This window comes from Aquarana catesbeiana, linkage group LG03, assembly GCF_042186555.1.
Source record: "Aquarana catesbeiana isolate 2022-GZ linkage group LG03, ASM4218655v1, whole genome shotgun sequence".
NCBI lineage: Eukaryota > Metazoa > Chordata > Amphibia > Anura > Ranidae > Aquarana > Aquarana catesbeiana.
This window is the reverse complement of record NC_133326.1, coordinates 619,530,615-619,545,550: the sequence shown is the minus strand read 5'-3', so window position 1 is coordinate 619,545,550 and position 14,936 is coordinate 619,530,615. Positions and strand designations below refer to the sequence as shown.

The following is a 14,936-nucleotide window of genomic DNA, read 5'->3' as shown; positions in this document are numbered from 1 at the left end:
CCATTGACGTCAGGAAATTTTCTACCCACACTGGCCAGAGTCTGGCCCTCTCAAAGTCAGAAGGACAGTAAGCTGGCCATTTGTTCAGAAAGTTTGGAGACCCCTGTCCTATAGTATACTGTTTAAACTGCAACCAGTCGTGCCACGTCGGCATACCAGATTCAACAAGACCAATTCAGAGACATCAGAATGACAAGAATCCATTCGGCCTGCTCATTGCTATGTTCTTCTTAGTGTTTTATGTCGACACTGGAGATCTCATGACTATTATGGGAATGGCTCCAGAAATCAAAATGCCTGACAATTTTGATTGACAAATACAGTTTAAAGGGCTAGTTCACTTTCAAAATAAAATTTGCAGCACACTCAAGGTGCCCTAGCATTTTAGAGAAATTTTACTTCCTTTAAGTTACATACCTGCAGGCCAACTGCATCTTCCATAATGCCTGGCCATTCTCATTGATCAAAGCCATCCATAAGCTGGGATGGTATGTTGGTACAGTGCAGCTGTGACAGGGGAGGGACATCACACTGCGCATGTGCAGATTTGTGGATGAGCAATGTTTGCTTCTGTTATCCTAGGGCAGTGATGGTGAACCTTGGCACTCCAGATGTTTTGGAACTACATTTCCCATGATGCTCTACTACACTGCAAAGTGCATGAGCATAACGGGAAATGTAGTTCCAAACATCTGGGGTGGCAAGGTTCGCCATCACTGTCCTAGCGGCACACTCAAGAAAGCATCCTTCCTAGCTTATATGCAGGATGTTGCTAATCAATGAGAGTGCTATTTTTTTTTTTTTTAGGCTAAACTTTGAGGAAATCAATTTTGGCCTTCAGGTATATTTTTTCCAGGAGATAATCCAGAAAAACGATCCGCACACCAGTTGTTGCCCTTAAAAAAAAAAAAAAAATCTTCATATTTATTCAAAAACCACAGTACACAAATGCAGATAGGATCAGTTGATGCGTTTCAGTCTACAAGGCCTTAGTCATAACTGTTATGACTAAGGCCTTGTAGGCTGAAATGCATCAACTGATCTTATCTGTGTACTTTAGTTTTTGAATAAATATGAAGATTTTTTTAAAGAGCAACAGCTGGTGTGCGGATCGTCTTTTTGGATTATCTACTCAGCTAAACGACTGTGGCTCAAGCACCCGTAAGCTCTATTATTTGTATGTTATATGGGTAGAAGCATTGATTTCTCTGTTTGCAATGTTTTTTTCAGGAAGCTGAATTTCTCTCAAGTACACTAACATTTCTAACCTACTGGGGCTCTTTGCCCACATTACAAATATTATTATAAAGTGAACTAACCCTTTAAAACTACTCAAAGAAGCAAATTAGGTATAAAGCTACCAGAATTTCTGGTTGCTGCAGATTAGATCAAACCATCAATATGCCGCTTCGGTAGTCATAGCATACAATAAAACAGAGTATGTTGTTTTCTTTGCTATAGTATTACCCAGCATGCACTTGACAGTTTTCTATAACTTACAGTAGTCATACACTGGAGAACAATGGGCCACTCACTCACTTGCACACACACGTGCAGTATACAGACTTTCCAGCAGGGGAAGCAGGCTACAGGCAAGGTTTCAGAACTTCCTCATTTTCTAAGTGGTAATTAACAAGTTTTTACATTACGTTTTACATAAAACCTGATAGTGTCTGGTCCCTAATGACTCTATACTTACACAATATATCCCATACACACGTTGTCTCCATACAAGACTAGCCTGCCATGCAACATGACATTGCCTCTACAGTACTTGTTATCTAGAAACACACACAGCAGGTCACACCCTCCACATACTCTGCTTATTTACATGGGAGCAAAGTGGCATGAGCACCAGAGATGGCTGCACACTTCACAGGCATTAGGGGATATTCCTTGGATAGCAGCACCCCCTTATGTTCTGACTTGGAACTTTCCAGCCTTGGTCATGTATTTGATTCCTTTGAAGGGTTTGTACTTCTCACCGTACATGTCCAGCCTGTTCACCTTCAGACCTGCAGGGTGTTAAAACACAGCATTAAAATCAGATAACATAACAGCTTGGCATCAACCTGGATGGAACTACGAGTCCCATCATGCCTTGCTAGCAGAAAGAAAACCACAGGTCACCTACCACTGGTATATGGCAAGGACATTAGGTTTATATTTAGTATTGTTATTGCTACCCTCATTGCTTTTTTTTGTACATTTTCTGCAAGATGTCATTTATATTGTCCAAAATGGTCCATAGGTATCGCTTTAAGGGCCCTTACAGTCTCAGTTTAAAGTGAACAGTGACTGATAGTCCTAGAAATATTGCTCTCTCTCTCGCCAACATTCATGGCGATATGCAACATGTGTGGCAAAGACTGCTTCATTAGCTTCTTCTGCCACCACAGCAGCATAATACACACCACCTCTTTATTTACCAGAGGGGAGATCCGCAAATGGACGTTCACTGGTCTCCCTCTGAGAGGGAGACCAGTAAACGTCCATTTGCTGATCTCCCTCTGTTGCACCCACTGGCTCCACTGGTGGGACAGCGGACCCCAGGATAGAGATATATATATTATATATTAGTCAGGTGGGATGGTAGTTTCAGAGGGCTGTGGAAATGATCCTGTGTACATACTAACTGTGAGGTAGGCTTGAGCCTACTTTAATAAGCCATGGCTGCGGTAGCAGAAATATGTGCCTCTCATCTTTAAATGAAAGGGCTTATTCAGATATGTGGCATAAAAGGGAGTGGTTGACTTCCGGTTTTACATCCCATTTTGTTACAGCTCACCTGTAGTTCAGGTTTAGCAGAGCTAATGTTCTTATGTCAGAACTGCATGTAGGGAGTGGATCTGGTCTGTGCACCTGACTGACCTATCTCTGCCCATGCTCACCCATACGCTTTAATGGACAGGCTATTCAAACAAGCAAGTACTGGACTGTCATTACATGTCTCATGAGATCATGGGGCAATTATGAATGAAAGATGGGTGGATGATTGCAAGGCCCACCCCCTCCATTCATAGATTATGTTTATCCTGTAGTACAGCTTCTATGAATGGAGCAGCTGGGTCAAAAGGGCGGGCATAGTTGAACATCCGATGAGAGCCTGTGACAGCTCCCACAGTTCTATTAACCTCCCTGCACTGGAAGATTGTGGTGGCAGGGATGGGAGACATGAATGGAGGAGGGTTTCACCAAACAGAAGGGACATACCCTACTAACTGGAAGTTATGTTCATTGTGCTGATTTGTGTTTTTCATTTTGGACTGCACTTTGGCAGTTAGGATTCTTTGTGGAGACTCTGAAGACTTATTATAGGATCTGACACAAAGGGGTTGATTTATGATGAGTTCATATAGCCATTTATCCAGTGAAAGTGCATGCATATTTGTTCTGCACAAATGGGGGGGGGATTGTCTATTTACATCTATCTCCTTTGTTGTTCGAATGTAAATCATTGGTTTAGAATGGAAAATACCAAATTTGGTGACTAGATGGAGCCAAGCATTATAGGAAATGAATATGATGTTTTAGGTCCATCTAGTGGCCAAATGCAGTATTTTCCATTTTAAATAAATGATTTACTTTTGAACAGCATAGTATATAGCCTGCTCACAATGTTTTTTTTGTTTTGTTTATTTTTTTCCCCATTCCCACAGAACAAAATATACATGCAGTTTCAATGGGAGAATGGCTTTGTAAAACTTTTATAAATCAACCTTTGGCGTTTCACCTCTGTGATCATTACTACTAATAAAGCCAGCTATCTCTAGATGTAATATAGTACAGAGCATACCTGAGATTGCCAGCTGCTGGATCTTGAGATTAAGGTTCAGCGTTGGATTTTCATCCGGCTTGGAGCATCCAGCTTGGAGAATCATGGTTCCCTTTAAACTTGGTAGTTTTTGAGGATTAATTTTCCCCACATCCCATGACAACAACTGTGGACGGGGATAATAAAGTGTGAGGAGTTTTAGTGTATGCTGCTACATTTTGCAGTAGTATTCATATTGCACTGGAAACACACCTTGGTCACTGGATCGAAGACATACGTCCCCTGAGATGAGGTGAGTGTCATATTCAGGACCCCCTTTGGCATCTGTCCAGTAAGAGTCACCCCCTCCACAGTTTTGCCCATGCTCTGCTTAGGTCCCAGCGTCACTTCAAATCGCCCAGAACTGGTGCCTTCCCGAAAACTGATTGCATGCTTTACATAGACTGGAATCGCCACCAAGCTGTAAGATAGAACTAATCAGCTACCAATCTGCATTCAACTGCAATGTCTCTGGTGGTAATTCATTCATACGGAATAGCTAATGCATCATGGCTAAGTGACAATGGCAAATACACTTAGCAGCCTCTACACAGTGTACTCCACAATACAATTCAATAAGGTGACCTATAACGCCATCTACTGGACAAATATAATACTGCGTTTTCAGCAAGGGCCCACTCACAACTTGGCAACCTAGTGCATTACAATTACCTGTGTTTGTTTTTTTAATTCCTTAACATTCATTGTGTTAAGGCAGCATGAACTCAACAGTCCCTTCTCTTTCACCTATTTAATGCTGTCAAAATTTATATAGAAAGAATTAAAAAGAAAGTGAACTTTCATTCTAACTGAACTTATGTCTTGTACGACCTCACAAATTATTTATGATGTCTTAAGAAATGTGCTGCAGTCTTTGGTATAGTGGTCCCTTACACCCCAGTCAGATTCCAATGTTCCCTTTCTTACTTCTGAGCACTGACGTGGTAGGACAGCAGGCGGAAGTTGCCATCTGGCGGGATGAAAGAGAGAATTCGCTCAGATTCCCATCTCTTAAAACGTACACAGGGGTGGAAACTGACATCATCCAGGAGACGAGGATTCTGGTTAATGAGAAATGCATATCATTATGTAATTTATAACATCAGTTAATTTTCCTGTAATATTGTAAAGGCACTTGCTGTCATTTGTTACACTGTATTGTTCATCTGTAAAGCACTATTTAAACGCATTTGCATTGACAGGAAAAAATTTAAATGGCATTAGTACTAAATGAGAGAAGTAATTTGAGATTAGTACTAAAGGGTAATTCCAGATATATGAAATCAGGCGAATTGTGAATGCAATCCACTGCACCCAGACTTCACAGAGCTCCTCACCAGGGGCGTAACTACCACCATAGCGACCCATGCGGGCGCTATGGGGCCCGCAGCCGAGTGGGGCCCAGTGAGGATAAGAGCACCGCCGGCACAGTCTCCCAGCCAGGGGAAGAGAGAGGAAAGGAAGAGGCGAGCTGTCCGTATCAGCAGAGAGCTGAATTGCCCGATGTAAGAGCTTTCATTAGAACTTCCAGTGTTCCCGGGGCTCACGTCACATAGCTCCACCTTTTGGACCGGTGCCTTTGATAGACAGAACGCCGATCCAATGCAAGACATGTGACGTCATCAAAGGCGTCGGGCCAAGAGGTGGGGCTATGTGACGATGAGCCCCGGGAAGACGGGAAATTCAAATGAAAGCTATTACAGCGGGCAATCCTGCTCTCTGCTGATCTGGGTGGCTTGCCTCTTCCTCTGCATAGGTGGGGCTGTATGGGGCACAGGTAGACCAGGCTGTATTGGGCACAGGTCACGCTGTATGTGGCACAGGTCACGCTGTATGTGGCACAGGTCACGCTGCATTGACACTAGGGCAGCTGTGGGGGGGGGGGGGGGGCTGTTTGCAGGGGGGCCCCCATACAACATTTTGCTATGGGGCCCTGCTATTTCTAGTTACGCCCCTGCTCCTCACATGTGCTCACATGTGCTGTGGGAGAGTCAGTTTCTAAAATTCTGGACTGAGCAATTTCTTAGAGCTAATTGCACGTGCTGTGGATGGGTCTGCTTCCTAAACTCTGGACTGTACAACTTCACAGAGCTCCTCACATGTGCTATGGGTAGGTTTTTTTCCTAAATTCTGGACTGAGCAACTTTACAGAGCTCCTCACATGTATTGTGGGTTGGATGGCTTCCAGAACCCTGGATTGTGCAACTTCACAGAGCTCCTCACATGTTCTGTGGATGGATTGGTTTCCTAAATTCTGGACTGGGCAATTTCACAGAGCTCCTCACATGTGCTATGGGTAGGTTTGTTTCCTAAACTCTGGACTGAACAACTTTACAGAGCGCCTCACATGTGGTGTGGGTTGGTTGGCTTCCAGAACCATGAACTGTGCAACTTCACAGAGCTCCACACATGTGCTGTGGGTGGGTCTTTTACTGTGCAACTTCTGGTTTCTTTGCCTGATGCATTTTCAACCAGTTTTAAAAGGGATGGGGAAAGTTTGTCCTTTCATCTGTCTGACCTCTGGGGACTACCCAAGTCTGCTTGTTGGATAATCTATTTATTCTGTTAGGGCTTTATGGTTGCGGATATGATAAATTATTTACTAAATGCCCTTTTTCATCTGGGTGGTACCAAGTAGAGTTCAGGAGAAAGAAAAGAGCATTTCCCGAAAAACGTCCCATGATTCCGTAAGGTACCTCTTCATGTTCATGAGTGGGTGGAGTCGGATTGCCGATTCTAGACTTTCTACTTCCCATTTGCTGCACAGAACTGTAGGGACTGGCCTGTTTTATCACAACAGCATTTCCAGTTGCTGGCCACAGTAGGGATGAGGGATATATAGAAACTGATTTAGGCTGACTGCTCATTCTTGCCCTTCTTCCCAAGTGTTTGGGAGTGTATTACTGTTCTTTTTTTTTTTATTTAACATTTATGTATTTACTGCATTATTGTCGGCTTCATTGCTTTGCTCCTTTTTCTTCACTGTGATGGATGTGACTGCCTTGGATCTAGTATTGAGATGAGAAATTGGCAAATGACATTTTCTATCAGACAACTATTTAGTACTTCTGACATACCATGAAAGAGAGGGTTAGATCAGGCATCCCACTCAGTTTTACACAAGCATCGATCACACCCTGGATCTCAGCAGTTACTGTGCAGCCTGTAATACAGAAAGCATAATTAGTATGGCTTAGAAATTATATACTCATTGAAGAACTGTAGACAAATGACTTGTATTGCCCCTAATTGAGTGTTCGTTAAATTCAAGGTCACTTGCCAAAATTTCACTGAAATGCCAGTAAGAAACTGGCACCAACTACTAATCTATCCATACCTTGAATAGATGCAACTCAACCTTAACCAGAAATGCACTTTGCAAATTTTGTGGCAAAACTCCACCACCTTTTCTACAGGCACCTGGGACAATTCCCAGAATCCCCAACCTGGTAACGTGTGGTGATTGTAATGCTGGCCACACACAGTTCAATTTTGGGCTGATACCTGCTGAAACAACCAAAATTCGAGCCATGGGTGACTTTGTTTGTACCACCTAGCTTGACAAACTTTGATCTGAAAATCAAAAGAACTGGGTGGAAATTCTTGGCAGAACAGCAACTGCAGCCAATGACATGCAGTCACTATTCAGGTATTCTGACAGCTGACTTTGCAAGCAACAAACAACTTTTTATGTACTGTATATGCCATTTTTTTTTTTTTTTTTTTTTAGAGGATCAAAAAGGGAATCTGCTGCTGACCTCTTCTGCAAAAAACTGGTTCGTGGTTGTCCCTGGAGTCATTGTACTGGACCAATAACTCAAAAAGCATTGAAGTCATTGGATAAGCATTACAGCAAGTACCATTTTCTGATGAGATTTAAGCATGGCAGCCTATTTATTTCCTTCAGTCAGGTTTCCTTTTAACAAAATATAATGAATCAAGAGGTCTCCAACTGGCAACGCATTACTCCTGCCAAAGAACTATACTTTGGGGTGCTTGGTAGGATTTTAAAGATCAAGTACCCCCTTTATGCATCCATGTGCACTTAAAGTGTTACTAAACCCAGGACCCTGCATTCACTATATCTGATCTCCCACAGTACACAGAACGTGGAAATGCAATTATTTTACTAAATATAAACTACTAAATACCTTTTTACCCAACAGTTAGAGTCTTGTAACTTCTATCAGTGTCCAACCAAGCACTGGTTTAAAGCTTGTAGGAGGAGTTTTCCGACTGTCCTATGAGACTGCAAGACCCCTGATCTCTGTCTGGACAGTGCTGATTGGCCCTGTGCTGATCACATGCACCCTCCCAAGAAAAAAAACCTCTAGCAATACACACCAAATTGAGAATGTGCAGCCTGACTCCATAGACTCTGTTATTAGGAAATTCTTAGGGGACAGTGGAAGGAGGGGAGGATCAGAGAAGACAGGAACAAACAACCTTTTTACACAATGCAGAGGAATAACCCCTTAGGCCCCACAGCGAGTATAACAAGCATGCTTTACTGCATATACAGACCGATTTTTACTGTTGTGGGTTTAGTAACACTTTAACCTTGAGCAACAGATTTTTCATCTAGCTAAGTTAAGGTGTATTTACTTCAATCATCCAAGCATACATAAAAGGAAATTCTCTTTTTTTTTTTTATTTATTATTATTTATATATAGTCCTTTGCACATGATTGGACATACAAAAAGTGATCAAAGGTTTACCTGGCCAAGTGGAAAATGTACTCCTTTAGTTAATCACCCTCCTGTGTTAAAACGTAGCATTAAAAACCTACCACTTTATAATCTTTTAGTTTTTCTAACTTTAGATTTTTTTTTTTTTTTAAACCATTTGAAAGTAAACCTAAACTAAGACTGTAGGTGTACAAGAGGCACAGTGAGATCACATTGATTGCTTTATTCTCATCCTCTCACATATCAGGGTGACAGTGGAGCCGCTAAAGTCAGTATTTGCATAACCACCTTTCCCCCCAGGAGCACCGCAGACCTGGTGGGGGTGGAAGGTGGTCTGAATTTTCTCCCCATACTCTCAAATCCAGGTTTTTCAGGTACCTCTGGAGGCAGAGGAGGGTGGATGTTAAAATAAATGTGCCAACTTGTGAGGTCTGCTGTGTAAACATGGCATTATTTTATATTTTATGAGGTTGAGGCAGATTTATTGTAAGAGCTTCCCGAGTGAATGATGTAAGCTATATAAGAGACAGTGGTCGCCACAAGTATGCATACCTGCTACCACTAAAACACATACATTATCAGATGGTGGTACATGTCCAGTAGGTAATGCAGAATTTAAGGGACAGCTTCAATGTTGTGCACTTGCTTCTATCGTTTGAGAAGGCCACAGAAGGGCATGTTTTCACCTAGAACAGCTAATGTCAAGCAATGTGACCATCTGGTTAGGATCCTGGCAGCCACAGTGATCTTTTCTCTATCTCAGATGTTGTGATTTCCATTTTACAACTTTATGCAGTCCTTGTAATAGATAATGGTTATCTGGTGCATGCTATTAAAATCTTTTTTTTTTTTTTTTTTTTTTAGATGTATTGATTTCTATGCCATGCTTGTCTACTTCACTTGCTTTTAGAACGTTTATGGCCACTGTAACATTATTAGATCATTGATAAGTAATTGTATATATTAACCAGTGACCTGATTTGTCAATGATGGCATCAATCTCTTCTATGACATCAAAGTAAGCCTCATTGTTAGTATACTTGACTCCTGTTCTCCTCCATGGCACTACTGAGAGTTGGCCTGTTGGGAGCTGGTCACCCACATTCGAGCTACCTGCATCCAAAACACAAAAACAAAAAAATCATTAATATAATTCCACTATTCCCAACTACAGGTTTCTCATTATACTTTAAGCAGCATAAATGTCAGCTTATAATAATTCACTTTCAATTTTTTTTGGGTAAACTGAAAAGAATTTACCTATGCGAACAAGCCCAGATCTAGTGGGTTGCTGGGGTGGGCTGTGCCCCCAGATTTTAGTTGTGAGCCCCCCCCAGGTTTTGGAGAGAGTGTATCCAGTGATCCATGAGCCAATATAATTGATGTAAGGGGCACTCCAATGGTGACAATTGATGTAAGGCAGCACTCGGATGGTAACCTTTAATGGGGACACTGATGGGGATAGTTTATGTAAGAAGGCACTTTGATGGGGATATTTGATGTAAAAAGAAACACCGATTGGGACATTTGACGTAAGGGTGCATTCTGATTGAGAAAATGGATGTTAGAGTGAATATTTGATGTAAAGGGATACTTGGATGGGGCAGTTGAATGTAAGGGGGCACGCTGATGAGGCCAGATCATGTAAATAGGCACTCTGATGGTGACAATCCCTGTAAGGGTCACTATGATGTAAAGGGGGACTGCTAATACCACCTAATATATAGAAGCACACCGAGGGAACAGGGAATACCGATTCCCTGCATCTCTATCACACTACGTGATAGACTGTCAGTGACACACACAACGTTGACATTATGCCCTCTGACTTATTTTTACTTCATCCCCAGATCAGATAGGATAGATCCGACCTTGTATACAAAGTTACCATGTGTTATAGGATTCAATTCTAAAATTGAGTTTAAAGGGCAATGATGTACCCAGCACAGTAACATAGCAACCAGATTGGAGGTAACAGTTGAATCAGTAAAACATTAATTTTGATTAGATAATATGTGTTTAGTTACATTTTGCTCTTGATCTCACAGAATAAGTCTTCTATTGCTTTGGAACATCAAGGTGGTGTTTAAAGTCACACTTTAGGGTTGCTGTGTGTTCCCCAAACGGCCAACAAGATTGCATATGTCATTATCAAGTGCATATACTGTAAGAGAAAAACCATTAACTGAAAGGTTCCTCTGGGCAGTGTGGGCACTTGTCTTTTCTCCATGTTGTAAAAAGAGGTCTTTAACCACATCAGCCCAGGAAGATTTTATCCCCTTCCTGACCAGAGCACTTTTTACAATTCGGCACTGCGTCGCTTTAACTGACAACTGCGTGGTCATGCAATGCTGTACCCAAACAAATAGAGCTTTCTTTTGGTGGTATTTGATCACCTCTACAGTTTTTATTTCTTGCGCTATAAACAAAAAAAAAAAAAAAAGGCGACAATTTTGAAATTATATATATATATATATATATATATATATATATATATATATATATAATCTTCTACATATTTGTGGTTAAAAATAAATAAAAAAAAAAAAAAAAAAAAAAAAAAAAATCGCAAGAAGTGTATAATGATTGGTTTGCGCAAAAGTTATAGCGTCTGCAAACTATGGGAATGATTTATGGCATTTTTATTATTATTTTTTTTTTACTAGTAATGGCGGCGATCTGCGATTTTTAGCGGTACTGCGACATTGCGGCGGACAGATCGGACACTTTTGGTACCACTGACATTTATACAGCGATCAGTGCTATAAAAATGCACTGACTACTGTGTAAATGTCACTGGTAGGTGAAGGGGTTAACACTAGGGGGCAAGCAAGGGGTTAAAATGTGTGTTCCATGTATGTGTTCTAATTGTATGGGGATAGGACTGACTGGGGGAGGAGACATATCGTTTTTCCTACTTAGTAGTAACAAACGATAGGTCTCCGCTCCCCTGACAGAACAGGGATTTGTGTTTACACACACACACACACACACACATCCCCATGCTGGTTCTCATGCACGCGATCGCGCATGGCCAGTGGCGATCGCGCCCATCGGGTCCCCTGCTGTGCAGTGAGCACGTGCGCGCCCTCCAGAGGCTCTTAAAGGGGACGACGTACCCGTACAGGGTTTTGCCCAGCCATGCCCATTCTACCGCAGCATATCTGCGTGAGACAGTCGGCAAGCGGTTAAGTGGTATTGGAATCATCATTATTATTCTTACATTAGATTGACAAGTCATAAATACTTGGTTGCAAACCTTAGTTTGTAGTTTTGTGTATGTATGTATGTATGTATGTTAGTTAATTTGCATAAAAGATTATAAAAGGGAGAACTCTAGTCTTGCCACTGATGCTCATATTGTAATGTTTTGCATATTATCATAATCATTGTGTAGCAGCTTAAGATATGTTCCCATCAGGTCACAGACAACAGTAAGGATCTGATGGGGTAAAAAAAAAAAAAAAAATCCACTAAAACATAGCAATCATTTGGAGCACAGCTGCTTAAATAATACAAGACAAAGCCTGGTACCTGTAATTGTGTTCACCACACTGCGGAGTATAGTGGGAGGTTTAATAAGCTCCTTCAATATATTTGATTCAGTGGCAAGAGGGAATCCATTATCCAACATCTCCTCAAGAACTTCATAGACAACTACAACATTCTCCTTGATGACAATTTCTGAGCATGAACCAAAATAATCCTAAAAAAAAAAAAAAAAAAAAAAAAAAAAAAAAAAAGGAAGGGGGGGGGGGGGGGGGGGGAGAGGAAGTTAGATGACCAGACAATTCAAATGCTATAAACATTTGCTTTCTTATGGGTATGTTTATTCCAAATGTTGACATGTGGCAACCAATCAGTAGTGGACATTCTAGAAGATAGTAAATGTTATGAGCAACACAGAGGAAGCAAAGGAAAGGAGCAAAGGAGAATACTACAGAGTCATTTCTTGCTTCTCATTTCCAGTAAAAACCGTTTCTGCTGTGGCTGCTGAAAACACATCCAAGATAGTCATGATCAGTAGCAATGTCAATCTTTTGAATGTCTACACAAGGGAGAAGTTTAACTTTCATAAAACATGTGCCAGTTGGAACCCAACCACGATACTACCTGCCTGGAGATTGCATGTGTTTCCTCCCACACTCTAAAAACATGCTGGTTGGTTAGTCGGCTGCTGTCTACATTGGCCCTAGTATGTGTATGAATGTGAGTTTGGGACCATAGATTGTAAGCTCCTTGAGGGGTGGGACTGATGTGTAAACTCTAACAAGCAGGGCCATCCGATTCCTCCTGCATTGAATTGTATTGTAACTGTATGGTGTTCAAGAACGTTGTAAAGCACCGCACAAACTGTTGGGGCTATATAAATCCTGTATAATAATGTACAATATACTGTATGTTGTAATGTACAATATACTGCAATTGTAAAGCACTGTGTACATTTATGGCACTATATTTATACAGTATCTCCAAAAAGTGAGTACACCCCTCAAATTTTTGTAAATATTTTATCTTTTCATGTGGCAGCACTGAAGAAATTACACTTTGCTACAATGTAAAGTAGTGAGTGTACAGCTTGTATAACAGTGTAAATGTGCTGTCCCCTAAAATAACTCAACACACAGCCATTAATTTCCAAACCACTGGCAACAAAAGTGAGTACATCCCTAAGGCCTCTTTCTCACGGGGCGGATCAGTGATGATCCGCCCCGTGAACATCCGCTGGCTCAGCGGGGATCGCTCCGCCGATCCCCGCTGAGCAGGAAGATGACAGGTGCATCGCTGCACACTGTGCAGCGACGGACCTGTCAGAGCGCCGCTCTCCCCTATGGGGGGGATTGGATGACGACGGACCGTAGTGTCCGTCGTCACCCGATCCGATCCGAAAACGGATGGAAAAGTAGGTTTTTCCTCCGTTACACTTTTCGGATCGGAGCGGGGTCGGATGTCAGCGGACATGTCACCGCTGACATCCGACGCTCCATAGGGATGAATGTATGTCCGTTTTTCATCCGAAAACGGAAGGATGAAAAACGGACATACGGATCGTCCATGTGAAAGAGGCCTAAGTGAAAATGTCCAAATTGGGCCCAAAGTGTCAATATTTTGTGTGGCTACCATTATTTTTCAACACTGGCTTAACCCTCTTGGGCATGGAGTTCACCAGAGCTTCATAGGTCACCACTGGATTCCTCTTCCACTCCTCCATGATTACATCATGGAGCTGGTGGATGTTAGAGACCTTGTGCTCCTCCACCTTCCATTTGAGGATGTCCCACAGATACTCAATTAGATTTAGGTGTGGAGACATGCTTGGCCAGTCCATCACCTTTACCCTCAGCTTCTTTAGCAAGGCAGTGGTCATCTTGGAGGTGTGTTTGGGGTCGTCATCATGTTGGAATACTGCCCTGCGACCCAGTTTCTGAAGGGAGGGGGATCATGCTCTTCTTCAGTATGTCACAGTACATGTTGGCATTCATGGTTCCCTCAATGAACTTTAGCTCTCCAGTGCCAGCAGCACTCATGCAGCCCCAGACCATGAGACTCCCACCACCATGCTTGACCAGGGCCGGACTGGGAATGAAAACCAGCCCTGGAAAAAATGTCATACCAGCCCCATAGCATTATTATACCAGCCCAACAGCATAACGTCATTATTTTCTTGTTCATAAAATGGAAAACCATGCATTTTAAAGCACATTTAAAGAGTGCATTATATATAGATAAGACACATATAAAAGCACATAGGGCTTTATATATATATATATATAAAAGCAAATTACAGTTAAACGTGGTAAAAGTGGAACAATCATCAAGAACAATCCACTTATTGCTATGGTGATATATATTGCCAGAATAAGGAATAATCAAAGAACTTTACTTCAAAGTATGGAAGACGTAAACATGTTCAAAACTGCGTTTGATGGGCACAGTGGCTGCAATTGATGGGTACAGTCGCTGCGTTTGATGGTACAGTGGCTGCGTTTGATGGTACAGTGCCTGCGTTTAATGGGCACAGTGGTGGCAATTTATGGGTACAGTGGGCGGCTGTGTTTGATGGTACAGTGGCTGCGTTTGATGGGCACAGTGGTGGCAATTTATGGGTACAGTGGCTGTGTTTAATGGGCACAGTGGTGGCAATTTATGGGTACAGTGGCTGCCTTTGATGGTACAGTGGCTGCGTTTGATGGGCACAGTGGTGGCAATTTATGGGTACAGTGGCTGCGTTTGATGGTACAGTGGCTGCGTTTGATGGGCACAGTGGCTGCAATTGATGGGTACAGTGGCTGCGTTTGATGGTACAGTGGCAGCGTTTAATGGGCACAGTGGTGGCAATTTATGGGTACAGTGGGCGGCTGTGTTTGATGGGTACAGTGGCTGCGTTTGATGGGCACAGTGGTGGCAATTTATGGGTACAGTGGCTGTGTTT

At 42.1% G+C, this 14,936-nt stretch overlaps 1 protein-coding gene across 1 annotated transcript in view; it reads right to left on the bottom strand.

The window, feature by feature from the left end:
- Window positions 1-1,114: 1,114 nt before the first annotated feature.
- Window positions 1,115-14,936, bottom strand: part of AP3M2 (adaptor related protein complex 3 subunit mu 2) — a 26,777-nt gene continuing 12,955 nt past the window's right edge. The window contains exons 3-9 of the mRNA XM_073622319.1: window positions 12,038-12,209; window positions 9,479-9,616; window positions 6,892-6,977; window positions 4,742-4,875; window positions 4,028-4,235; window positions 3,797-3,941; window positions 1,115-2,015 (exon numbers count right to left, since the gene is read on the bottom strand). Coding sequence (XP_073478420.1) covers window positions 1,915-2,015; window positions 3,797-3,941; window positions 4,028-4,235; window positions 4,742-4,875; window positions 6,892-6,977; window positions 9,479-9,616; window positions 12,038-12,209 — 984 coding nt within the window. The 3' untranslated portion in view covers window positions 1,115-1,914. The remainder of the gene's footprint in view (window positions 2,016-3,796; window positions 3,942-4,027; window positions 4,236-4,741; window positions 4,876-6,891; window positions 6,978-9,478; window positions 9,617-12,037; window positions 12,210-14,936) is intronic.